Source organism: Electrophorus electricus, chromosome 24 (assembly GCF_041902795.1).
Source record: "Electrophorus electricus isolate QZ-2024a chromosome 24, ASM4190279v1, whole genome shotgun sequence".
NCBI lineage: Eukaryota > Metazoa > Chordata > Actinopteri > Gymnotiformes > Gymnotidae > Electrophorus > Electrophorus electricus.
In genome coordinates, this window is record NC_137520.1 from 4,223,810 (window position 1) to 4,249,850 (window position 26,041).

Consider the following 26,041-nt stretch of genomic DNA (forward strand, 5'->3'; position numbering starts at 1 on the left):
AAGTATTAAGAAGTAATTGAGTATTAAGAACAATGAGCTTCACATGCCTGGATTAATTTTGTTTTTTTCCAACCTTTTCTGACTATAAAAGCCTCTCCACAAAAAAAGTGAACAGCACTCATACATGGTCAACATGGGAAAGACTAAGGAGCATGCCAAGGCCATCAGAGACAAAATTGTGGAGGGTCACAAGGCTGGCAAAGGGTTCAAAACCCTTTCCAAGGAGTTGGGCCTACCTGTCTCCACCGTTGGGAGCATCATCTGGAAGTGGAAGGCTTATGGAACTACTGTTAACTTTCCATGGCCGGGACAGCCTTGCTGAGGCCAGGCTTGTCCGAACAGTCAAGGCTGACCCAAGAACAATAAGGTGGGAGCTCCAGGAAGATCTCATGGCAGTGAGGACATTGGTTTCAAAAAATACCATAAGTAACATACTCCACCGCAATGGTCTCCGTTCCAGGCGAGCCCGTAAGTTACCTTTACTTTCAAAGCGTCATGTCAAGGCCTGTCTAAAGTTTGCTCATGGTCACTTGGAGGACTCTGGGGCATATTGGTTCAAGGTTCTCTGGTCTGATGAGACCAAGATCGAGGTCTTTGGTGCTGACCACACCCGGGGCGTTTGGCAAGAGGATGGCACTGCATACGACCCCAAGAATACCATCCCTACAGTCAAGCATGGTGGTAGCAACATGCTGTGGGGCTGCTTCTCAGCCAAGGGACCCAGCCATCTGGTCCGCATCCACGGGAAGATGGATAGCACAGCCTATCTGGAGATTTTGGCCAAAAACCTCCGCTCCTCCATCATGTATCTTAAGATGGGTCGTCATTTCTTCTTCCAACAGGAAACGACTCCAAGCACACAGCCAAGAAAACCAAGGCCTGGTTTAAGAGGGAAAAGATCAAGATGTTGCAGTGGCCTAGGCAGTCTCCTGAACTTAACCCAATTGAAAACTTGTGGAAGGAGCTCAAGATCAAACTCCACAAGAGATGCCCAAAGAACCTAGACAACTTGGAGAAGATCAGCATGGAGGAGTGGGCCAAGATTACTTCAGAGACTTGTGCTGGCCTGATCAGGTTTTATAAAAAATGATTAATAGCTGTAATTGCAAACAAGGGTTATTCCACAAAATATTAAACCTAGTTGAATAATAATTGACCCTAATTTTTATGTTTAAAAAGTATTATACTTTAATTGAGCATCTTGTACTTTTTATTTGTAATATTTAGGCATCTGTTAATAAATGCTACTCTTGTTCAAAGTTTGAAGGCTCTAAATTATTTGCAACTTGAATTTGCAAAATCTGCAGGTGGTTGAATACTACTTGGAGGCAATGTAGATGTACAAAAATAAATGTGAATTAATTTCAATAAATTGAGAAAACAAATACAACTAAGAAGCTATACTAAAATATTATGGTATAAACACTTAAAGGTAACATGGAAGATTAATTTAACGCATTTTACCATTTCAGGTAACAATGCAATAGACAGAAATGCTTATAATTAAAAGAACTTTATTTTTTATAACTTGTTTTTATTACAGAACTGGTAACACATATGATAAATATGTATTGAGAGAGCTGGAGATAGTTGGTTCCCTTGAGGTCTTCACAATTATTGATGACACTCATACTGTCCACAAGAGGGTCATGAGAAAGTCTGTGAGCAACATTTTTTTTCTCTGCAAAGTGTCCTATCAAGGGCTAAAGCATGCGACTGGTCCACACTAGGTTGGTACAACATTACGGACACACAGACGCACACACCACAACACTGAAACGAGACCAAACATAGCCTGAGGACATAGCCTTGCAGCCTCCTGCTGATTCAAGGAGAAAACCACTACAGAAAAAAAAAGAAAAAATGGAGCGCATTATTCTTTTTTATATAATAGATCTACAGTGAAGTTGGATAGAATCTGTTGTAAGGGATTTTGACAGAATTTTTGTTTTTTTACAACCACTTTTTTATTTGATATTTGATGTTGCAAAACAACCTGTTGCAGTCAACTTCAGTCCTGGCCAACATCAATGAAGAAGACAAAAATCTTCTATCTTGTTACATGAGCATATGAGATAAATGTCCCTGTAATGGAGTTGTATCATTTATACACAGAGATAAAACATGAGCTGCAGAAGACAATCAAACAAAGCAAGCTGAACAAGGACCTCAGAGCAAACTGCTCATTAGGTAACCGTTTTGATATATCTTATATAACTCATTTAAAAACAGTAATAGAGATGTGTTTTTTCTGTGCTTACAACTGGTCTCAAATGTAAGGGACAGAGTTTGGAGTAAGTGACATCCAGGATTGTTCCTAATCATTGTCCATAATGCAGCCTATAGGTAGATGGCAGTGCTCACATCACACAAAAATGATTATTTATTAAAGGGCCTATGCTTTTTAATTGTGTCATCACAAAACAGGCAAACATTGGAAATGTCAGTTACTAACATGGCAACTAAGAAAATGCATATTGCAGAATTCACCACTAGCTCCACCCAAGAAAGTGAAAGTGCCCATTCTGGCTTGTATATGACTAATTCATTTTAAACAGATAAAAACCTTAGTGCTTTTGAAAGTGCATTTGTATGTTTATACAATCCTTTCAAACTGTCCACTGCCCACAGATGCAAACCTTTTACAAACCGGAACTGAGTTGTATACCTGTTGTATGATTTTGAATGAACACATTTCATTTGAAAGGTATTGAGCAGTACACATGTATAATTGCCAGTTATATACTTTCATAGCACACTTTGAGTCAAAACAAGGAATTTACAAATAAATAAATCAAAGCAGTACTAATTAAAATCATCCTAATGCATTATAGTATAAATGTTCAATAAATAAAAGAATATACACCCCAGTAGCCAACTGGCTAGTGAAAATCTACTACTGTCTCTAAAGTTGCACATTTTCAAGAAACAGTGTTGCCTCATAGATTTACAGACTAAATGGAATGTAGAGGAGATAGGCTTATGTTAAAAGAGACATTAAAATTACTTTAAGAATTTAATCTACATAGCCGAGCTCCAAGGAATTAGTGCTCACATCATATGGCTTTGTCTTATTCACAACCACACACACACACACACACACACACACACACACACACACACACACACACACACACACACACACACACACACACACACACACACACACACACACACACACACACTAACACATTATTATTGGCTAGTTAAATGCTGCAATATTATAATATGTGGCTGTTATATTATAAATAAAAGAATTAACAAATAAACAAGTGGACACCAACTTGTATTTTCATTTTTTTTTCTCCTAAATGCGATGAAACCGCTGTGCTAAGGCTTTGTGCCAAGGTACAAAACAGTTTAATTTTGGTCCAGAAAATATGAAATGATAGTCAGATAAAATGGCAGTGCATGTGTCTTCTTTTATTGGCACTGATTTGGGATGTGGGACTTAAAAACAGGGAATTAATCCTAATCAGATAAACAAATACTTTATCATTCAGAAATTCATCAGACTTCCACACTTAGAAATATCCCACACTAGAATATTGCTCATGTTCCCAAGTCATAGGGACATTAATGATTGGACTTGTAGCCCTGGTGAAGTTTTTACTCCCACAGACACATTTGACAAAAAAGACTGCTGACTATAACATTACAAAATGAAAATAAATCATTTACTATTAAATATATTAACATAATTTAATAAATACAGCCTGTCTGGTAAAACCGCTGTGAAGAAATGTCAAGCAAGCAGATACATTTGCATCCTCTAATTGTTCACACAAAGCACTTAAAATCTTTTGTCAGTGTACCTAGGAATAAGTAGAAGTTTAGTTTAATTCACATTCCCTTGAGTACCTACTCATATTTTCAGTTAGAAAATAAACAGCATCTTTCTCCCTTTTATTTTGTTATTAAATGACAAATAACACCTAATTTACACACTATATATATATTTTTTTAATTATTATTTAAATTTTTTTTTTATTTAATTTTTTTTTTTGCTTTGTCTCTGGTACATGCTTATCTTTTTTTACTGAATCATGCAATATCATTAGGCAGGAAATATGCTTATATAGGCAAAACTACACACCAGTTTTCAAAGATCATGGGTTTTCTTTGATGTATTTTCTTGGTATTTCCAGAACTAAGAAGGGACATAACTAAAGAGAAACACATTAGTAACTTACACTAAATTAAGACTCCAAGTGTTGATAATATATTTGAAAACCAAATAAATAAATGCATGAATAAAAGAATAGTCATTCAGACTCACAAGCAGATGTAAACTGTCAAATTGCTCTGTAAATGTGTGGCATGTAAACACCTACTATTTTAGAGTGTAATATTATTATTTTAATAGTATTATTGCAATTGCTTGACAAAAGAGCCTTTTGTTAATTTTTCAAGTTTGGCTAACAGTGTATCAAGTATACAAAAACCTCTAAAGTACTAGTTTGATTTCTGCTATCTTCTGAATCCACTAGTGGTTTTCTGAACATGCTGCTTGGCCAGATTTCAAAACTAAAAGCACATTAAATTAAAAATATTCTCTGTGTTCTGGATTGTAGCTATTTTTAAGTTAAAATTCCCAGAATAATTTCAAAAATTTGCCATGATGTTGTCTCAAGGAAGCAATATGGTAAGGTTTAGGTGCCCAAAGACTAACAACAGTTTGTTTAGTTTATAAAATGCTTCTGTTTGGTGGGAAAAGATCCATGCTTTCATATTATAATACTTAGTGCAGCATTCCAGTAATACATATTTTTAGAAAATGCATAAAACCTGAAAAGCAGATGAGAGCAGATCACAATTAAAGAATGCACCATCACATAAGTTGACAATTAAACTACACAACCAAAACACACAGAATATAGCTATATCCAGTAGTGCAAATAGTTTTAGCAGTTTGGTAAGTTGTGTATAAAATACACATATAACAGTACCCACTTTCAGACCTTCTCATTCTATTTCAAACCATAATAAATAATGGACAACAAACAAAATAATAAATAAAAATAGGAAATAAAAATATATTCACACTGATTTACCCTTACTGGATCTAGAATATTACAATTAATATAAACATAATGCAGGCCCCATGGAAATAATTATTGGATGAAATAAACTGGTCAATAAGGTAGGCATTCATTAATGGTATAAAAAAGAGGGGACTCAAGAATATAATGAAAATGTAATCAATCAAGGAATTAGATTTTTGTCAAGTCATTTAACAGCAAATGTAAAATAAACATAATTGCTTTTTTCTATTTAAAGTGCTCAAGCAAAGGAATGTTTTTGATGGGTGAAAATCAAATTAAGGAAGAAAAAAACACAGATTTAATAAGAAGGCGTCCCTGGCAGTTATAAATTGCTTATTTTGTGATATTCAAAGGCTTGTCTCCTTTTTGTCAGAAAGACAGACACAGGGTTTGTTGTGAGACTGTGGAAAGGTCCAGCACTGTAGTTAATGACAAAGCAGAATTGTTGAGGTGGTAGTTTGCAGGCAGTAGAGTTGATACCTGACAGACTTCTCACAGGATCACAGGTATCCAGTCCAAATATCACTCCCCAAAAATTATTATTATTATTATTGGTGTTATCCACAATTTTATGTTAACAGGCCATCCTCCCCCATCCTCCCAAACATGATCAATGAGCATAAATATAGGAGATAGAATTAATTTTATCCTTATTACCAGAAAACAGATGTGAAGATGAAAAGAGAATGAAAGAATGTCATGAGATAGTGAAGATGGAAGATTGGGTTTGTTGCTGGTCCTTACAAAAAACCTTGTGAAACTTTGGAATGCTTTTACATCTATTGTCCATTGTATGAGGCAGTTACAAATATAGAACACCTTTAAGCTAGGCCTGTTTGAGGGTAAGGATATACTACACACACACACACACACACACACACACACACACACACACACACACACACACACACACACACACACACACACACACACACAGACACACACACACACTGGCCACTTTATTGGGAATCTTGGGACTCTACATTTATGTAATCATCCATGGTAATAACCAGTGAGTGACAGACAGTGACACCTTGTTAATAATGTGACCACTCTTTACAACTGCGGCAAGAAGAAAAGCATCGCAGATTGTTGTTTACAGGCTACAACAATAGAAGACTTTGGGTTCAAGAACAGGAATCTCTTCTGCAAAACATCATTGAAACTGTAAATTTTAAGACCTGACAAAGGTTGCCTGGTCTGCTGAATCTTCACTGTGGCCCAACTAATGCTAATTATGAATCATTTGAATGCTACAGCCTATGTATAGCTGCTGACCATTTTTATCTCCTTATGGCTAGAATTTACCAATCCCATTATGGCTGCATTTATCATGACAGTGTGTTACATTACAAAACACATGTCATTTCAAATTGGTTCCATAACAATCTGTAACAGTCTCCTTGTCGACTCCTTCCCCAAGCCAATGTTGCCTCTTGGCATATGGCCTTTACGTTTGTATCATCTTGGTTGTGTGTGTGTGTGTGTGTGTGTGTGTGTGTGTGTGTGTGTTCGTGTGTGTGTGGGTGCATGCATGCATGTGCCTGTGCATCTTTTCCTCATTACCACACCCTTATCCTGTTAGTTAATCATCTGTTTCATCTGTCTCTTGTCAAAGTCCTTATTAATGTATAGTCACTGTGTTGTTAGTTGTGATTTGTCAGTATTTGTCCCTGTGTATGTGTTATATGGTTTTCATGTTTTGGTTTTGGTTTTGTTTTGGTGTTAATAAACCTCTGTCTGTCAAGGAGACTTGCCTCAGCATCCTGCTTCCTCATCGCTTCACACAATCACTATGAGTTAACTGTTCTTCAGTGGCCTACCTAATAATAAGCTCTAAATCACAGCGAGCACCTTTGGGATATGGTGGAGACTTACAGCAAGAGCATGATGTGGTCATGTCAATATTGGATCATCCAAGCTGCACATACAGGGGTCCCATAAGTATGGTTTTCCTAATAAAGTGACCAGTTAGTGTGACTGTATATGTGTGTGTGTGTGTGTGTGTGTGTGTGTGTGTGTGTGTGTGTGTGTGTGTGTGTGTGTATATATGTTTATTATGCTGTGCCAGTTAGATGATTGGGAAATATGCTTATTGTACTGAGAAAGTGTAAGAGAAGGAGAATGGTGGCAGTGAGCATGAGTGAATGGAAGGTTTACTTCTTGGCAGTGAGACCTGCTAGCTCAGCATCCACCTCCTCCTCAGGCCTGAGTGGATGCCACTGGGCGATTGGCCGCCGTGGATTGGCGATCATGTCTGACCAGTGCCTCAGTGCTGTTCCTTGTGCTTTGCTGCCCACCCAAATCTTCCCAATGGCATCGTTCTTCCCAATTTTGTCATAATCTAGTACTGTGATCACAGCTTGAATTTTCTGCAAATAAAGGGAGATTGCATGAGTTGAAAAATAACAGAATACATGTAACGCTATGTTTTAACTTATGGTTTAAAAATACAAAAAAAAAAAAACTGTATTCCATTAGAGCTACAGTAACAGACAGCAATTGCATTACAAATAAACTTTTTAAAAGACGCTTATTTGTAGGATTACATTAGATAATAAAAATAAATAAATAAATACAGTGAAAACTGTAGAGTTGCTCACCAACTCTGCTATTAATATACCATACATGCTAACAACATTTTCTGTATTTTTGATATTTTTATAGAATGGACCATTTATATTCATAATGCTCTGCAGCTTTTTTTGTGCTTTTCAATGAGTGAATTATGCTGAAATGTTGACAACTCAGTGAACTCTACATTTTATGTTAAAGGAATTTGAATTGGGGATTAGCTTGCTGATGGTGCCCAGTTCATTTTGATATATTTATGTCATGGGACGCTCCCCCTCACAAGTTGCGTGGTACGGCCTGCCACGTGCAGGGGGGTTCACCTTGTTTGTGGCCACACCTTTTGTGATTGCGCGCACCTGCACGGGGTTTAATGTCGTGTTTATTTAAATCTCAGCTAGTGTGTGTATGGGGTTGCTCATTATTAGTCTGCTGTTATATGTAAAACATGTATGTAGTCATTGTTAAGTGTTATTGTGATCTGTGTTTTAAGTATGGAAGTCATATCTTTTGTTAATATTGCGTATGAGTGCCACCAGTGTTGTTTGTGTCTTTCGTTAATAAATGTTTCACTTTATCGAGGGAGTCTGTGCGTCCTGCTCCATGCCCATCGGCACTTGGGCCAGCAGAAATGTTAGATAAATCGTGTACCTATAATCAGTATAGGTGGCAAACAATATGCTCTTCATTACTCAGTGCATCCATTTGCAAAAGTAACATAGATAATAACATAAGTAGTAACAGATGCAATATCAGGTAATTGGTACAAATTATTTTGAAAAATACTTTAGCCTATAGTTGTCTGTGGTCGCATTGTTTAATGAAGAGAAAAGCAAGTTAGTCTAAGTATAGCTAAGCTACCAGTTATGAACACTTTTCTCAAAAAGGTCTAATACAATAAGGAGCTTTCAATTTTACCTGCATCTGATCCTGTGGTATTTCAAAGCTGAATGATTCATTGTAGTATGGATTCAGCGTGTTTTTCTTTACTGTGGTCTTTTTCTTCTTTAGCCGCTTGCCATTTTGGAGCAAATGGATCTTTACATAAGGATCTGCAACCATCCACAAAGAAAACTCAACTATCTTCAATCATCTTTAATCTCATGTAAAGGTTTCAAGACAACATTTATATTGTACACATGATGCTATTTCCCACAATGTTATGAAAAGGCAGTGTGTCAAACTAAGATCTATCACAGCTGATTTTCAAGAAATAGGCTGCAAGATTTTGTGAGCTCTTTCTTTTATGCGTGAAAATAGCAGTATCAAGGACTGGCAGGAGGAAATGCATACACAGAGAACAAGAGAATTAAAATACTGCAGAATCAATATGTGAGCATTAATTATGCAAGGTTACAATTAGGAATGGTGCACTAGGGTAATATTAACAAGCTGCACCAGCTTTGTTCACTTGACTGTTTTCCAAATAAATTATTATTTTTTTGAGACACTGAAGAAATGCTTTTGCAGTCAACAAATCTAATGCTATTATTTTCACCCACTCTCTGGACAGAAAGAAATATTTTTTTTACGAATATGTGTGCATATACCTGAGAGGCCACCCACATCCATCTTCTTCAGATTTTTAGCCTCCAGGATGCAGATGGTAAGTTTCCCAGCAGTGGGCACATAACGCAGAGAGACGCAGATATCACCTAACCTTTCAGGCTGTATGCATTTGGTTTTAAGACAGAATAAGGAAAAGTGAATTGTTATTACCTTTCAGAATAGTTTTTGGTTCAGTTGACAATTTAACAAATCCAAATGTATATGCATATTTTATTTCTCCCAATGTTATTCACAGTTCCACCCAGTTTGAGGCCTCCTCAAAATTAATTCATTTAAGGAATAATGAATTTAACGAATACACAAACAGATTTATAAGTCAAGAAACTGAAGGCTAATGTATGACATCACTATGCACATGGAGGAGAGTGGCATAATTATTGTTGCTTTCAAGTCCTCATTGGAAATTCCTACTTACTAATTCAGAGGTCATAATTATTACATGGTATGCATTCAAAGATTTTTTGGTTGCGGGGGGGGGGGGGGGGGGGGCAAATAGACAACATGTGAAAACTCCTTTTGCTTTTACTTTTGTTTTTGTATCATCAAAAACAGGAAGTTTATTTTGCCTTACTGAAATAAAATGAAGCAATAGGACACACATTAGGGTGCTTATGATTAGCATTGTTGCTATTCCTCATCAAAATAAGTTCAAGTTGTGTATACAAGCCTGAACTGTACAGGTAACATGCAAAACTACTTTTAATAATCTTAACATTTTTACTGTCTACTGTAGGAACATAATCCATACTTGCAGCCACCATGAATTTGTTACTGTTTTTGTTACTGAGTTTTTTTACTGACATGCCCCCAACTTGGAAATTCAGGCCATACTGAAAAATTGCTACTAGTTTCTCACTAGTAAATACACCATTTTGGTGGCGTTCATTTACATTTATGGCATTTAGCTGACACATTTATCCAAAGCGACTTACAATTCTGACTGAACACAACTTGACCAATTGAGGATTAAGGGCCACAGAACAAATGTGATCATTTAAGCATAAGGCATCTTTCACCATATTGCTATTGTAGAAGTATTGATAATGAGATGAAATGGAGATGACTGCTAAAAAAAAGTTACCTCCTCTTTCTCTGCACTTTCCAGGTCTCTCCACTGCTCAATGGGCTGGGCCAGATCTAATGTGTTCATTGGAATCTTCACCTCACCAATCACGTCATGTTTGGAAAAACGGTCAAAGTCATAGACAGACATGACGAGGGTCTTCCCGCCCATCTCTTGGAAGGGAATCTGAATGGAATCAGTTGTAACATTTTCACTAATTAAAACCTTGTGAAATATTTTGTCCATGCGTTCTGTGCATTCTGTACATATGCTTTTTTTTTCTTGTCATGGATTTGTGTTTCATAGTAAGTCATGACATAGACATATAAAATCACTAGAAAAACAGTGGCACTAGAATATGCATCAGTGACTCTGTGACTTTTAATGAGGCTGTAATGAGCTGGAGGTGAAGATCGAACACACTTGCGAAGTGCCGGCGCATTGGAGGTTATGTGAAATGGAACTCACTAGGGATACCATAACGAACGAGACTAATAGAATATAATTAATAATAGATTTAATAACAGAAACATACAAACAAAAGAGCAACAGGCTAATAAGATGATGGCAATAACTGGGTAAAGGGCATAAACACTTCGGGGAAACTAACAAAGAATAACGATGATAAATTTAACTAGAACTAAAGGGGAATACACTGAACTGGGTACTTAAGATCGAATAACAAAAACACAGGTACGTGGAACTAATAAGGAAAACCAGACAACACTTGCATACATGAACAGGGAAAGAGACACCTAAAGGAAGCTAAGAGACAAATACTCATGGAGCAAACAAGTTAGACAAAAACATAGAGAGAACATATTGCATACAGCAGAGAACTAGCGAATATCAATAGGGAAAGTAACATATACTGAAAGGGTAATGAAACATGGAACGAGGAACGAGAATCTAGTGAAATATACCAAAACACATATGTGCGAAGGAACAAGGATAAACAAGATCTAACCAGAAACAACATTACCAAAACAAACAGAGACAAAGAGACAATGAATGACTGACAAACAAGAGATGCAGGAACGGGGTTTACATAGGAATGCAATTAGGGACAAACTCGGAACAGCTGGAAACAAAGGCGAGGAGACACGGAACCATGGAGACTGACGAAAACCCGGAAGTGACTCGTTGCTATAGAAACGGGGTATGCTCCAGTCTGTGGACATGACAGTGGCAGCATCACAGGCACATATATGTTTTACTTTTGGTTTTGAAAAAGAGAAAGACCAAACATTTCATTTTTTATACATATGGCACATGAATAAAAGTACTGCATTTCTGCAGTTCTATTGGTGCAGGGAGGCTTTGCTTGAGCACTGAATTCCCATATAAGTTTTAAGAAACAGAATGGCAAAATCTATTTATATTTCTCTCACAGATAAGAGAACAGGACCAAATCAGATCATTATTGGCTGTACTTTAGAGGAACATTAGATCCCAGAGGAGGCCCACTGAGGCATCAGGGTGTTACTTCTGCATTAACCTAGCTAGCTGACCAGAGAAGACCTTGTTGAGGAAAGGGGGCATGCCTTAGCACCTCTGCCAGCCAGAGACGGATCCTGATAAAGAAAAGGGTGGCCACCACATTGGAGGGATGCATGGTAATGCTGTGCCTGGGACAAAACTGCCCAGGGATAAAGTGCAGGGAAACTGAGAGACAAAGATAGAATACATAGTGAAAACCAAAGCAGGGATCAATGACCAACCAACTAAGGTATAAATACATAGAATAATTAGGGGAATGTGAGGCATGGGTAACTATGTAAGTAAGATAGACCACCATATTATTTTGCTACCTTTGCTAGCTAGCTAGTTAAGTAGTTATATGTTAGTGGCTATGTATACTACCTAGCTACTTGTTTCTGATCTCAATAACACAAAGTATATTAGCTACAATTATGGAAAGTTTACACATCCAACTGTATGAGCCTGTATCTGGGATATTTCAGTTCTCAAACAAAACTTATTTTAACAGTACAAACTAACAGCTTGTTCAGGATCCTGTTAAATATGAATGTCAACCATGCCCATTGCTCTATTGTCATTATTTTGTTTTTCACAAAACCTGCTACACTTTTGGCTGTGCAGGACCATATCTATATTTCCTGGGGAAGAATTTTGAATTTTAGAGGCATACTGTATTAGTTAATGTAAGATTACTGAAGTTGGTTTGCTTTACAGCACTTGCTTTTGTGGGATTTACATTTGAAGATGCTGACAACAGAGTTTGCGGTTCATGGTATGTCGGTTCCATGTACTGAACTCTACTTATTCAACTTATATCAAACTTATTCAAGTCAAGCTAAAAAATACAGTTTTCCATTCCATGGTACCCTTTTTATATATTTTTGTGCTTGTACACTTACACAAAACTTGCACAAAAACTTACATGCTGCAAAGTTACATCAGACACAGTACACATCAGAATGAATAATACTTTTCTCATCTTTTATGACTTGCCTACTGGCAAGTTTGACATGCCCTCACAGAACATATAGCAAGCACTGGAGCTCATAAAGAGTTTGTTCATTCTCTAGCCATGTCAAGAAAACTCTGTTCTGTTATTTGTGGATTTGAGATGTTTAAAGCAAAGTAGCTACTAGGAGTGTTCAAGCCTGGAGTTGCTGGCTGTAGCAGCTAATCTGTAGATGTAGGATTCTCAGCTAACAGTCTAAATTGACAATTAATCTCAGTGTGTTTGTTAATCAACCACAGAGTCACTTTGACCTACAATTGTGTGGAAATATGACAATATATTTTTCTATTGCTAGATGTCAAAGAGTATTCAAGTTTGGAGGAGGATTTATGATTACAAGCTGTAATGTTACAGTCATGGCCAAAAGTTGAGACTGACACAAATTTTGGTTTTCACGTTTACTGCCTCAGTTTTTTAGATCCTTTTGTCTCTCAGATATTTATATGCTATAGTTAAGTACAATTATAAGCATTTCATAAGTTCTTTTTTAAATTATATTTATTGACAACTACATCCAGTTTAAGCAAAGACTTAATATTTACAGTGTTGACCCTTCTTTTTTAAGACTTCTGCAACTTGCCTTGGCATGCTGGATATCAGCTTCTGGGCAAAATCTTGACTGATGGCAACCCATTCTTCCCTAATCAGTAGATGGAGTTGATCACAGTTTCTGTGTTTGTTTGTCCACCCTCTTTATGAGGATTGACCACGGGTTCTCATTGGGATTGAGATCTGGGGAGTTTCCTGGCCATGGACCCAAAATTTCAATGTTTTGTTCACCAAGCCACTTGGCTATCACTTTTGCCTTGTGATATGGTGCTCTGACATGATGGTAAAAGTTGCTCTTGGAAGATGTTTTGATACCATTCCTTATTCACAGCAGTGTTCTTAGGCAAAATTTGAGCAAACCCACTCCCTTAGATGAGAAGCAACCCCACACATGAATGGTCTCAGGATGTCTCACTGTTGACATGACACAGAACTCATGATAGTTCTCACCTTCTCTTCTCCAGACAATCATTTGTCCAGATATCCCAAACTGTCTGAAGGGGGCTTCATTAGAGAAAATAACTTTAACCCAGTCCTCTGCAGTCCAATCCCTATATTTCCTGCAGAATGTCAGTCTGTCCTTGATGTTTTTCTTGGAGAGAAATGGCTTCTTTGCTGCCCTTCTTGACACCAAGCCATCCTCCAAAAGCCTTCGCCTCACTGTGCATGCAGATACACTTACACCTGCCTTCTGCCATTCCTGAGCAAGCTCTGCACTGGTGCTGACCTGATCCCATAGCTGCCTCATCTTTAGGAGATTGTCCTGGCACTTGCTTGACTTTGTTGGGTGCCCTGAAGCATTCTTTACTGCAATTGAACCTCTCTTCTTGAAGTTCTTGATGATTCAGTAAATGGTTGATTTAGGTGCTATCTAAGAAGCCATTTTGATGTGATCCGATGCAATGCAATTCAATGCAATTCAATGCAATTCAATGCAATTCAATGCAATTCAATGCAATTCAATGCAATTCAATGCAAGTGTTTCTAAGGAGGTAATCCTGGTTAACAGAAGAAAAGCACCACCACCCTTTTAAAGCAACCAATCTGCCCTTCTAATCAGCATGACAGAGTGATATCAGGTGCTTATCTCCATTAACACTTTCTCCTGATCTAAAGAGAAGATCACTGAAATGATGTTAGCAGGACATTTTGTAGCAGGGCTGAAATGTAGTGGCTGAAATACAGTAATTTTTGTGTTTAAGTTAAATTTCATGGCAAGGAATGTCCTTGCAATTAATTGCAATTCATCTGATTACTCTTCACACTCTAATGCTAATTAATGCTAATTCCCACCATAAAAACTGAAGCAGCAAACTTTGTGAAAACCAAAATTTGTGCTAGTGTCAAAACCTTGGTCCACGACTGTACAGTTTCAATCCTTTGTAGACTTCTGGTAACTGTTTTGCTAAGTTTCTAAAACCCTCAGTATTTGTACACATGTATTATGCTGAATTCTGCCTGCAGAAACATGCATGTCTGTTTGTGAGACTATGAAAAACTCAGAAACCACCAGACACTATAATTATTTCTACCACATCAAACAATGGTGTTTACAGCTGCTTAGAACAAAAGAGTCTGTCTGCAAACTGCAAACGTGCAGAATGTGTAGGACTGCTCTGGTGATTGACCAATTAGAACAGAACGGGGGGCTTAAAGTCAAAGTCATATTTATTTATATAGTGCTAAAAAGCACTTTAAAAAAAGCAGCCATTGTCACAAGGAAAAATTCCCTAAGAGGAAGAAACCTTGACTCAAAGGGTGGGCTCCATCCTGCTATGTTTGACACTGGACACCACATTAGCAACAAGGAAAACAGTACGGAGTGAAATAAGCAATGAGAACAAATGAACAATGGAAGTCTATTCTGGGTTTCTTGAACTTCCAGTTTGGGTTTGATGAATGGACATCTGTCCATAATTCATCTGGCACAAGAACATCTGCCCAGGGAGACGGAGAAGTGGGTGGCTGGGATGGAGGGCGGAGAAACCACTGCAGCTGAGACAGGTTGAGGCTTATCAACAGCATGACACCAGGAGCAGATGTACTTCGGCAGAAAGAGAGGATAAATTATTAGACATGTCAACACTAAAGAGTGTAAATTAGAGAACTATAATTTGCAAGCATGGACTTGAGATATATATATATATATATATATATATATATATATATATATATATATATATATATATATATATATATATATATATTTTTTTTTTTCTCACAAAGTAACAACTTGCCATTTAACCTGCTATGATGTCAAATGGCAATCAGCCAGTAGTAATGTATGGCTATTTTAATATAATCTTCAAATTGTGATGTTTAATCTATTATTTAATAAGTGTCCACTGTTTCTTTATTCTTTGCCTTACTCATTCCTTATTACTTGGCATTATTAATCCTGATCGATTTCATGTTGCTTACCTCATGTTTATTGTAAACAAAAACCACTCCTAATTGTCTTTACTAGAAATCTTACATGAACCAATTATAAAATACAAAATATATTAAAATTACAAAATATATTAAAGCCAGTAGTTTGTAACATCTAAAAAATAAGGAATTAAACTGACTATCCAATTGCTTCGCCCATCCTAAGGTTTTGTGCTTTGTTTACAAACTTAAATCTAAGACTATGAGGTAGAAATTGGTAGTAAATGTATACTTTTCTTTTGTTTAATTGATTTGTGGTGGATCTTACTAGAATGTCCTACATGAATTCTTTTCCCCCATCGTGAAAACAAAGCTTATTGATTGTGCATGAACCAAGGCATGTCTTTTCCCCACTATATACCTGAACAGTCAGATCCCATAGTCAGACTGAGTACAAAGTGTTCATCAGAATTTGCTCATCACATCTGATATCAAGCAAGCTTGCCTTGCTGTGTTGATTGTGACTGATGTTTCATCACATGTCCAGCTATAAATCATTCTAGAATCATCATCAGAAGCAAGGATGGGCTGCATGACCACTGAAACCCAAAATTCATAATTCTGAAAGGCCTACCTGAATGGACCTAGGATTCTAACCAAGCCAGCTCCAGAAATCCAATCCCGTGGATCCCAAGGTAGTTTGACATGGACCAATGTGTTGTAAGGACAGGTGTTTCCCTTTTATGTTACCAGTTGGTATCGATAGTAATGCTGCTGTTTATATATCAAAATTAGATCAATAACTCTTTCCTACCATGTGCCGTCCTATAATTAGTTCTCCCTCAGGCTGCTGCTCAGGTTTCTCCCAATTTTTCCTGTTATATATGTAGTCATGCTCTCTTACCACACATCTTGTTTGGTTAATAAGTTTCATTTTTTGTTTTGTCAGTAGACTAACCAGTTGGTCCTTCTCACAGGTTACATGAAGTGTTTTTCTTTTCTTTCATTGCTTCCTTTCTTTTATTAAGTAGCTACTTTAGTCCACCATGAATCAATTTTGTGTTAACTTGTGTTTGCGTTAGTTTATTACATTTGATTTAGAAGATTTTAGAAGACTCAATACCTCTGGTCATTAGTAGAAGCTTAATCAAGTATTTTTATGCAGATTCTTCTAACTCGGTTTATTTAATAAACATAATCTATATTATAATGCTTATGAACCATAAGTGATATCCTCATTTTTGGCAGACAAGAAATAACCACGTTGAAAAAATCATGTTATCAAACTGGTGACTTTCATGTGTTGAGACTGAATTAATAATAATGAATAAATTAATTAAAATGACAATTTTCCCTGTTAATCAGGGTGGTGCCCCAACTATGATTGAAAATGTATTAAAGTATTAAACCACTACAATAATTACACAAAGCTCTTTATCCATTAAAGATGGTGTGATTGAGAGACCAACAAGGTTTGTTACATAGTGAGAGAGCATAATCCTGGCTGCCTGTGGGTCTAATAGAAGCACTTGTGTTTTGTCAGAATTAAGTTAGATGATATTTGTCCTCTGGTTTGGCTGTGACATATAACTGAGTATTATCAGCATGACTATGGAAACTAGCACAGAGTTAACAAATAATTTCACCTAGAGCTAACATATATTTAAAAAAAATCAGCGTCCCTAGAAGAACAGATCCCTGTTAGTGTGTACTTTGTTGTTGGTCATTACTCGTTTTCCCTGAGAGGGCTCCCTATGACCAACATCCTGGATCCCTGGATGTGGGGAGAGGACCATAACCAGAGCTTGTGGCCACACCGGAGCAGGAGGAAAACACAGTCCGCTCCAGCCAAGGAGGGGAACCCTCCTGGAATTTCTCACAAGGGGCTAGCGCTACTGAGCCAGGCTCAGAGGGAGCTGATTGGCTCCTCTGGAACCACTATGTGGGGGGTCTACCCAAAGCATGGGAAGAGGACTGCCTCAAGGGTTTCACCTCCAGGATGGACTCTGCCTGGGTGGCTGGCAACATGTGGGCTGTAGTCCCTCACAGTACATCCGTACCCAGGGCTGACATGCCCCTCTGCATGTTCTGGACATTTATATGTGAGTGCCGTTGATGTTTATTGTTTCTCCGTATCTTGTGTTACTAAATTACTTTATATGTCAAGAGATATCTGTGCTTTCTCCTCTTTGCCCTGTGGCACTCAAGCTGTCACATTGGCTTTCTTAGTAAACTATCTATGTGTACATAATTATTTGGCAACTATTAGTGTGCAGAATTATTATGCAACTAGTATATTACAGGTTTAAATATCGCCTTCACTAACTGTCACACCTCTACAATATTAATCTTAGTCATATTTCATGGTGAAAATGTATATCATTAGCTACAGGAATTACTACCTTAGACAACCTATGCTTGCCTAAAACCTTAAGATTACCTGCAATATCCAGCGCCTTGGCCCCCAGTATACAGCTAACTACTGCTGCTCATGTCCATAAGTAACTTAATGTTTTGCAATATGGAGTCCACTTTAACCAGAGCTCTTTCATTAGGGTTCTCACGGGGTGCCGTGTTGACTGAGACAAATCTGTTGGGCACAGGAATGAAAGGGGTGTGGTGCCCTTGTGGACGAACCGAAGCTCGGCTATTTTGCCATCATGTTACCCATTTGCCCTGCTGTGAGGGCTGTGATGCCAGGGCTGAGGGTTCATTAACTTTGAATAATGCACCCAAAACCTGTACTTATAATTACTCAATATCACATTCTACACTTTCTAAAATTTGGATGCACACATCTAGCATTAGAATGTTCTCTAACAACAGAAAAGAATAGCAAAACATATTGCATTTTGCACACTGAAGAAGAATGGAAATAGTCATGATCAATTTTTTAAAATGTTACTTACATTTTTAAGTAGTTCTTTTGATGTTTTCTTGAGACCTGATGTTGTCCTATTGTTTCTTCTTTGCAGAGGTTTGTTTTGTAGACTGGTTGGAATATATGTGCTCCACATATAAGTGCTCCAAATATCTCATGAAGTAGTTTGATGTTTTGTCCATGTAATTAATTTCAGAATTGTATGAAGCTACAATTATGAAAAATCTAATAAAAATCTAGGGATAGTAGTGTCAAAGCAGCAGCGTTTATGGGAAGTTCACAGCGCATTGTACACAAATGCTAATGATGCATTAAAAACTGTTAATGACACAACAGCTCTAACAGAGTATTTCAAACAAAGGGTGAAATGTACAGTATGATAAAAATAGTTTTTGGAATATTGAAGCATGCCTCTCTATACTAATAGACTCTAATTATAAACTTACAAACACTGAAAATGAGCATAATACTTCCCCTTTTATAGGTTTGTAACCAAGAAATGCAATCAATTGTTATAAACACTACAGTTCTACATTAAATTTATATATATATATATATATATATATATATATATATATATATATATATATATATATATATATATATATATATATGTATGTAAACTGTGAAAAATTATAAAAATTGATACATTGCAGTACTCTAAAATGAAAGGAGGTCTTTCTCTAGCTTCTTATTGTACCATTAAGAGTTCCAACTTTGTAGATTAAAGGTCTGTTTGGACACACTCTGCCCTTTTGCTTGAGGACAAATAGAGAAACATTTACATGGGCACATCAGACTACAAAATGTCTTATTATCTGGGAATCCTTTAAAATAATGCATGATGCTTTATTGTAACAAATAACATACAAATTGTATAGTGGTAGAAAAAGCTTGGGATTACAATTATAGCTTTTGACACACTCTATCCAGTGACATAGATGTTGATCAGTAAGACTGCATGTGTGCTCCCAGAGAATCAAACGCATGGTCTTAGTGCTGATTGCTCCTTAATATCCTGTACCAGCTGAGCTACAGGCTGAAAATTCTTTAAAAAAACTTTAAAAAATAATAATGAAAGAGTACTAAAATAGCAACTGATATTATTAAAAATATATAGTCAGCAGTGAAGCCAAAGTTTTTCTCACCTTAAAGTTGAAAGTTTCATTAAAGACAGGGTTGAGGGTCTTCTTGTGCACTTTGGTATCAAACTTTTTCTTCTTGTCAGGGAGAATGAAGACTTTGACATATGGGTCAGAAGTGCCTCCACTGTCCATGGAGAGGAGATCTGCAGCTTGCAAAATGCCTACTGTCAGCTGTGAAATGAATAGATAATCTTAATTTGACCCAATTACAAGAAATGAACAAAGAGCAATATGTTATGGGGTTCAAACTAGCTAAACAAAAGGTAGTTTAGGTGCCAAAGAGCTGTAGTTGGGCAATAGTAGTGAACTTTATGTTCAACTGTGTTTCCTAATAGCAGTAGTGCCGCTACTCTTTAAATACAGTAGATAAACTATTTTGTAAAAGGAGTAGCAAATAATACATTTTATTCAAAAATTAAATATTTTTAATTTATTGTTATGTAGCTTCTTGTCAGATGATTTTGATTTTGTAGAGCAGGCTAATGTAAAAGTAGCTTTTCAAACTTTGTGAAGAACATGCAAAAGAAGTGGATAAAGCCTTCAAAATTGTTTAGAAATCATTTAAGCATAAATCAAGGGGTAGCAGAGGAATTTATGAGTATGTGTAAAAGAAAAGAAAAAATATTTGTTTACATTTTCTAGCACTGTGTTTCCAAAAGAGTTTCCCATTCCCACACAGCCCTCACCAAGTGGTTTGATATGGTACAGTGTGAAACTGGGTCAGTCCAAATAGAAAGCGAACCAAAAGAATAAATTCCACTTTGATTCAGACTAGGTAAACAGACTAATAGTCCTTTGGTTCAATCAATGTTTCTCTGTAAAGATTCAGGTGAGTTTGTTTGGTTCATTTCCTATAATGACCATAAACAAGTTTCATAGTTGTGTACTTAGCACAAAAGTATAATCTGACCTTGTTGTCAGAGAAATCATAATCTAAAGAAAACTGTAGTTTGCCAAGTTTCTCCTTTTCTTTGGGCTCTTCTTCTTCTTTCTCATCCCCAGTCATCCCTGTGTCTATGTCATCTTCATCATCGTCATCATCCTGTTTCTGAAAGGACAAAAGGAGAGACTTGCAAGAGGAATTATGGCTTTGAGTTATGGTTAATTGACAACGTAGTGTCAGGTTGGTCAGTCAATCCAAATGTTTGTCACTGAGTCAGTCAGTCATGGGCAACCCACCTGCCAATTTTTCACCTTAACTGAAGTATGCCAGATGTTATACCAACCAAATGTAATTAATACCATGATAACACTAGCAGAAACATGACTTGATTTCACTTTTCCTTTTATGACACCATTTTGCTATGATTCATATTTTTTGAGGAATGTAAATTTAGAAAAGCAGAAAGGAATGGATTATTGTCTGGAAATTGTAGAACCTACTCCCCTAAAACTAATTCTATTTTTCTTTGTGGCATGAAAAAAAACCACATCTAGTCAACTAAGATTAATAAAAAAATGCACAGGGGTAAATAATAATGAAGCCTGCACAGGAAATTATGGAAGCCTAAAAGTGCACAGATTAACAAACTTTAAATAACTCTTTTTAAAATTAATTTTTGTAAAATTGAGTAATTGATATCATTATCACAAGATAATAAGTATTCCTATAATTTATAACTTCTTTGAAATCTTGGGATAACAAAATTTTATTAACAACAATTAATCTGAGATCTACTGAGATTTACTGGCACATGCCATAGACCTATTGCCATAATATTTTATGACACTGAGTAGTGTAGTAGTGTCAGCCTTAGTAAATAATTTGTTCAAATAAATATTTGGGGATTAATTTGAGACAACATCTCCCATAAAAACATGGTCATTCTATACTTCTTCTGTGCAATTTCATACAAATCCAGCATGACAAAATAGCAAATTTAAGTAGTGGGAGTATGTGTGACATGCAGTCTCATGAGTTGGTTGTATTTTAGTCTTGCATCAGAGATTTCTCATTTAACAAACATTGAGGTTTCATCCTAAACTAAAGGATGAAACTAAAGATACTAAGTAGGCTTTATGAATCAATAAATTGCATGTGATGTTAATGGGATTATTATCAATTTAGAATCAATTTATCAATTTATTAATGTTTTATAAATGTTATTATTCTGGATGCAATTATACCAAGTTATTTAAGTGTTTCTAGCTAATAGATATACTTATATCTGTAAGCAGTGTGATAATTGATACATAAGTACATAATACAAAATGGCTGACCCCATAATTTACAAAAAAATGGATCGCTGTGGATCACTGCAGCCTTGCCTCTGCACCCCCCAGCCCTGCTGCCGTATATCACAACCGCACCCCTGGACCCACCAGTTCCTGTTCCTGGAGTGGAGGGAGCCACTCCATGTATCCCCATGCCTTGTGCCAGGCCTGTCCCCCTGGTCACTCCTCGAAGCTCTCCTGTGTCTTCTACTGCCTCCACCCCTGGGTTCCTGCCCGTATTGCCTCGGCCTGTGTCTCCTGTTTCTCCGTTATTGCCTGCTCCTGCTGCCCCATTGTTTCTGCCTTCTCTGTTGCCTGGTTTTGTTTTTGCACCTGTTGTGGTGTTTGTCCCTGTGCCTGTTTCTGTACCCATTCCAGTTTCTGTCTCCCTTTGTTTCTATTCCTGTGCCCTTCCGTGTGTCCGTTCCGGTGCCTGTGTCTGTTTTTGTTCCTGTTCCTTTGTCCCTGGCCTGGTCTGTTTTGCATTCTTGTAATCCTCATCCTCCTTCCCGGTACTCTTCATCCTCATTCTGTTTCTGTTGGTTCTGCTCCCACTTCTGCGTCCGCTGCTGCTGCTGTTCCTGTCACTCCTGTTCCTTTGGTTCCTGGATCTTGACCTCTTCAGTCTTCTCCTGTTGTCCCAGTTTCTGTGTCTGCTGATGTTCCGGTGCCTGCTCCTCATCATGTCCCGTGTTTGGTTCCTGTTTCTGGCCTGTCTGCTCTTGTGTCTCATCTGGGTCCTGTTCCTGTGCCAGCGTCTTACCCGTTCTGTTCCTGTTGGTGTAGTACCCTAGTCCTGTTTTTGGTTTTGATGGTCCCTGTGTTGCGTGCCTTGTGTGGGGGGGGGGGGGGTACTCACAATGAGTCCCTCCCATGTTCTGTGTTCTGTGTTTTCCCTGTCTTGTTTAGTTCCATTCCATAGTTTTATTTTCTCCTCCCGTCATTTGATTTTCAACACCCATCCCTCATTTAGTTCATGCATTTAAACCCTGTTTTGATCCCTGTGTTTTGGCTGTTTATTGAATGTGTTGATGGTTGTGTATGTTTATTCTAATGGTGGCTTGTGTGTGGGTTTTTTGTACTCCATGCCTTTGTGTTATCCTAGCCTTCATGTTTCCTAGTCTCTGTTTTAGTTAGCCTGCTTAATCTGTGTGTTTAGTTCGTCGCTGTTTGTGTTTACTCATGTATCCTAGCCCTCGTCTCATTTGTCATGTATTCCCATGCTCTCCGTGTTGGCTCTATGACCCTGGACTGCTATAATGACTCTGATTCTGGATTTGCCCCTATTAAATCTCGCCTCCTTACCGCACATTACACCTGGTAAAACTTGCCTCTAGGGTTTACATTAACCATTTGTAACTTTAAACACTTTTAGAAATTCTTTAAGTAAATTCTTGCAAAATTTGTGAACAATAATGTTGGTGAATCTTGTTAGGGCTAATCTTATTGGAGGCAACAGAATAGCATCACAGTACCAAATTGCACTTATAAAATACTACAGCATTGTTGTGCAGCAATAAAGAATCTTAAATCTCAAATCTTTCAGTTATTTGATTCATTAAACTCTCTAATTCCCCCCCCCCCCCATTCATAGGCTTTGCAGCATGTCATACAAGGCAGATTTTGAACTACAGATTTCTTTACAAACTTCATATTTAAAAGATATTGTCCAATACTATTAATACTGTTGTTGCTATTTTGGGGGTCATTAAAAGACATGTCACTTGGACTTTGAAATATCTGGGCATGACTGTCTGATATTGTGTGAAATTTCTAGCATGAAAAACATTAAATATGATCTAACAAAAGTAGATATATGGATATTTGACTCTGCTGTGGGGCGGGGGGGGGGGGGGGTAGATAAATTCAGAATGTTTCTAAACACAGCATGCTTCCATAGAGAGTTCTCTACATACCCACCAAAATGCCCATGCTACTCTCTCTTTCTCTCACTTCTCTTTATATTTCTCTTTCTATCATATACACACAAGCATACATACATACACACAATTTTATAGCACCTTTAACGTATTAAATGTTTCACATTCAGGCATGCCAAGCCAAAAAATACACAAAACTGAAAAAAATCTTTGTTGATTACAATTAAGAATGGCAGCAGAAATTTATGAGTAATGATGTATTTATGCATTAAATTTAACACGAAAGGTGCTAGCCAAACAGTGTGTTTTTCATTTCCTTCAAGAACCTGAAAGGTATCTAGCAATAAGCATCCAAAGGTAGTCATGCCAATTTTGAAAGTCCCAGTACATACCATCCAGGTTTGTAAAGGTAGCAGATGAACTAAGAAATGGTGAGGGGTAAAAAACATACAATCATAACATACAGCTAAAAGTATCAATTACATAGTAGGGACGGAAATTGGACAAAATGACCAGTTTGGGATTGACCAGATTAGCAAATACCAGTGCACAAGGATGTTTGCAATTCGCTTGGTTATGATGTGTCAGATTTTCGAAGGCTGAAAAATTATTTGTTTTAGATAGCTATACATTAAAACTACCAGTTTATTCACAACCCCAAAAACAATATCTCCACTGCAACATATTTAAATCAAACCCATACTGGCCCAAACAGCTAAAAATTTATATTAGACTATACACATCTGCTGGCTTGTTAGCTCAGTTTATTATATAAACAATATGGCTACCTCTGATTATGGCAAATGGGAATTACTGTACAACATTATGACTGTTTGGAAGCTTTTTGATGGCTGCTCTGGTAATACTGGCATAAAAATAAACCAAAAGCATAAAGAGGCCAAGAACTAGCATTGTTTTTAGGTGGTAAAGTTAATAGCAAATTGTATACTAAAACAAGCAGTATTAACACAAAACTAAAAACTGAATTATGATTCTCTATAAATGGGTCATTCAGGAAAGTTATTCTCAAGTCAAGTCATGATCATTCACTGGAACCCCCTTTAAGAGCATTATTTGGGCATTGTCAAAAACACTGCTTCATAAGATTTCAGTCTCTACATATATCTCTTAGATTTACATAACAGTGTAATATTGGTATATCTAAATTCAGCATAATCACAATGTGCTTGAAGACCTTGAACAGATGGAGCAGGATTTAATTGACAAATGACCAATTATACCCTTTAAACATGCATGTTAGTGAGGTCGGATGTGTTGTTTCTATGCAAGTAAGATGGATGTAAGTTTTACTTCAAAAGCAATTGCATATTGTTTTATATCCTTAGTTTTTTATTGTCACCTTTTTTTCTTTCAATGAATTGTAGGTTCTGTGGTTTTGGTGCAGCATATGAAATCAGTGAAATGCAAAGACCCCCAACCCCTTCATTAGCTCCTCAAGCACCCTCAGCACCCCTGAGCTTGCAGAATTAAAATAGAAGCCATAGCACTCATTCCCATAGCCGCTCCCTCTCCCAAGACTGAGTCCCTAGCCTCAGTCTGCACCTATATGAAGCATCCAGAGAGGGGCACTGTAAACTGTATCACACCTACCATGTGAAAGGTCCGCCACAGTCAAGATATACGAAGCACATATAAGACACAAAGCAGGAGGGATAAAGAGATAGAGAGATGGAGAGAGAGGGACAGATTGAACTCATAGCACACGCACTTTACGAGGACATCAGAGCAGTGGAAATCAAGTGACCCTTGATGGATACACACACACACACACACACACACACACACACACACATATATATATATATATATATATATATATATATATATATATATATATATATATATATATATATATATAAAATGTGTGTAAATATATATATATATAAAATGTGTGTCCCTCCATAATTTATTTTGTATTTACCATTATAATAGTCCACCCACAAATTAGACAAAACAAACAAAAAAAGAGTCATACATGTTCAACAAAAAAGGAAGAGAAATAAAAAGCACAATTTTGACAGCACATTGCTGTCTTTTGAAAATCTGCTTTCTGAACCCTGAAAATGAAGGAAAGTGTGAAATTCGTCATGCTACTTTATAGGCTACCAGCAATATTTCACTGGCTATCATAATTAAAGACTCAAAAACCACTTCAGATTACTAACCATCCATTTACTTACCCAGAAGGTAAAGTTAAGAACAATACAGTTGTAAAATGACTTTTTGAAAAGAAGCTTAGCTA

At 37.0% G+C, this 26,041-nt stretch overlaps 1 protein-coding gene across 8 annotated transcripts in view; it reads right to left on the bottom strand.

Moving 5' to 3' along the window:
* syt2a (synaptotagmin IIa) overlaps positions 1-26,041 on the bottom strand; it is a 67,848-nt gene that overhangs the window by 3,193 nt on the left and 38,614 nt on the right. For 7 of the 8 annotated variants that reach the window (XM_081706748.1, XM_027030048.3, XM_035522452.2 and 4 more), the window contains 6 exons: positions 20,595-20,732; positions 19,688-19,855; positions 10,267-10,434; positions 9,167-9,284; positions 8,535-8,668; positions 7,206-7,417 (listed from right to left, as the gene is read on the bottom strand). In XM_081706748.1, the coding sequence (XP_081562874.1) occupies positions 7,206-7,417; positions 8,535-8,668; positions 9,167-9,284; positions 10,267-10,434; positions 19,688-19,855; positions 20,595-20,732 (938 nt within the window). The remainder of the gene's footprint in view (positions 1-7,205; positions 7,418-8,534; positions 8,669-9,166; positions 9,285-10,266; positions 10,435-19,687; positions 19,856-20,594; positions 20,733-26,041) is intronic. The other variant, XM_035522449.2, reaches the window with a different exon arrangement.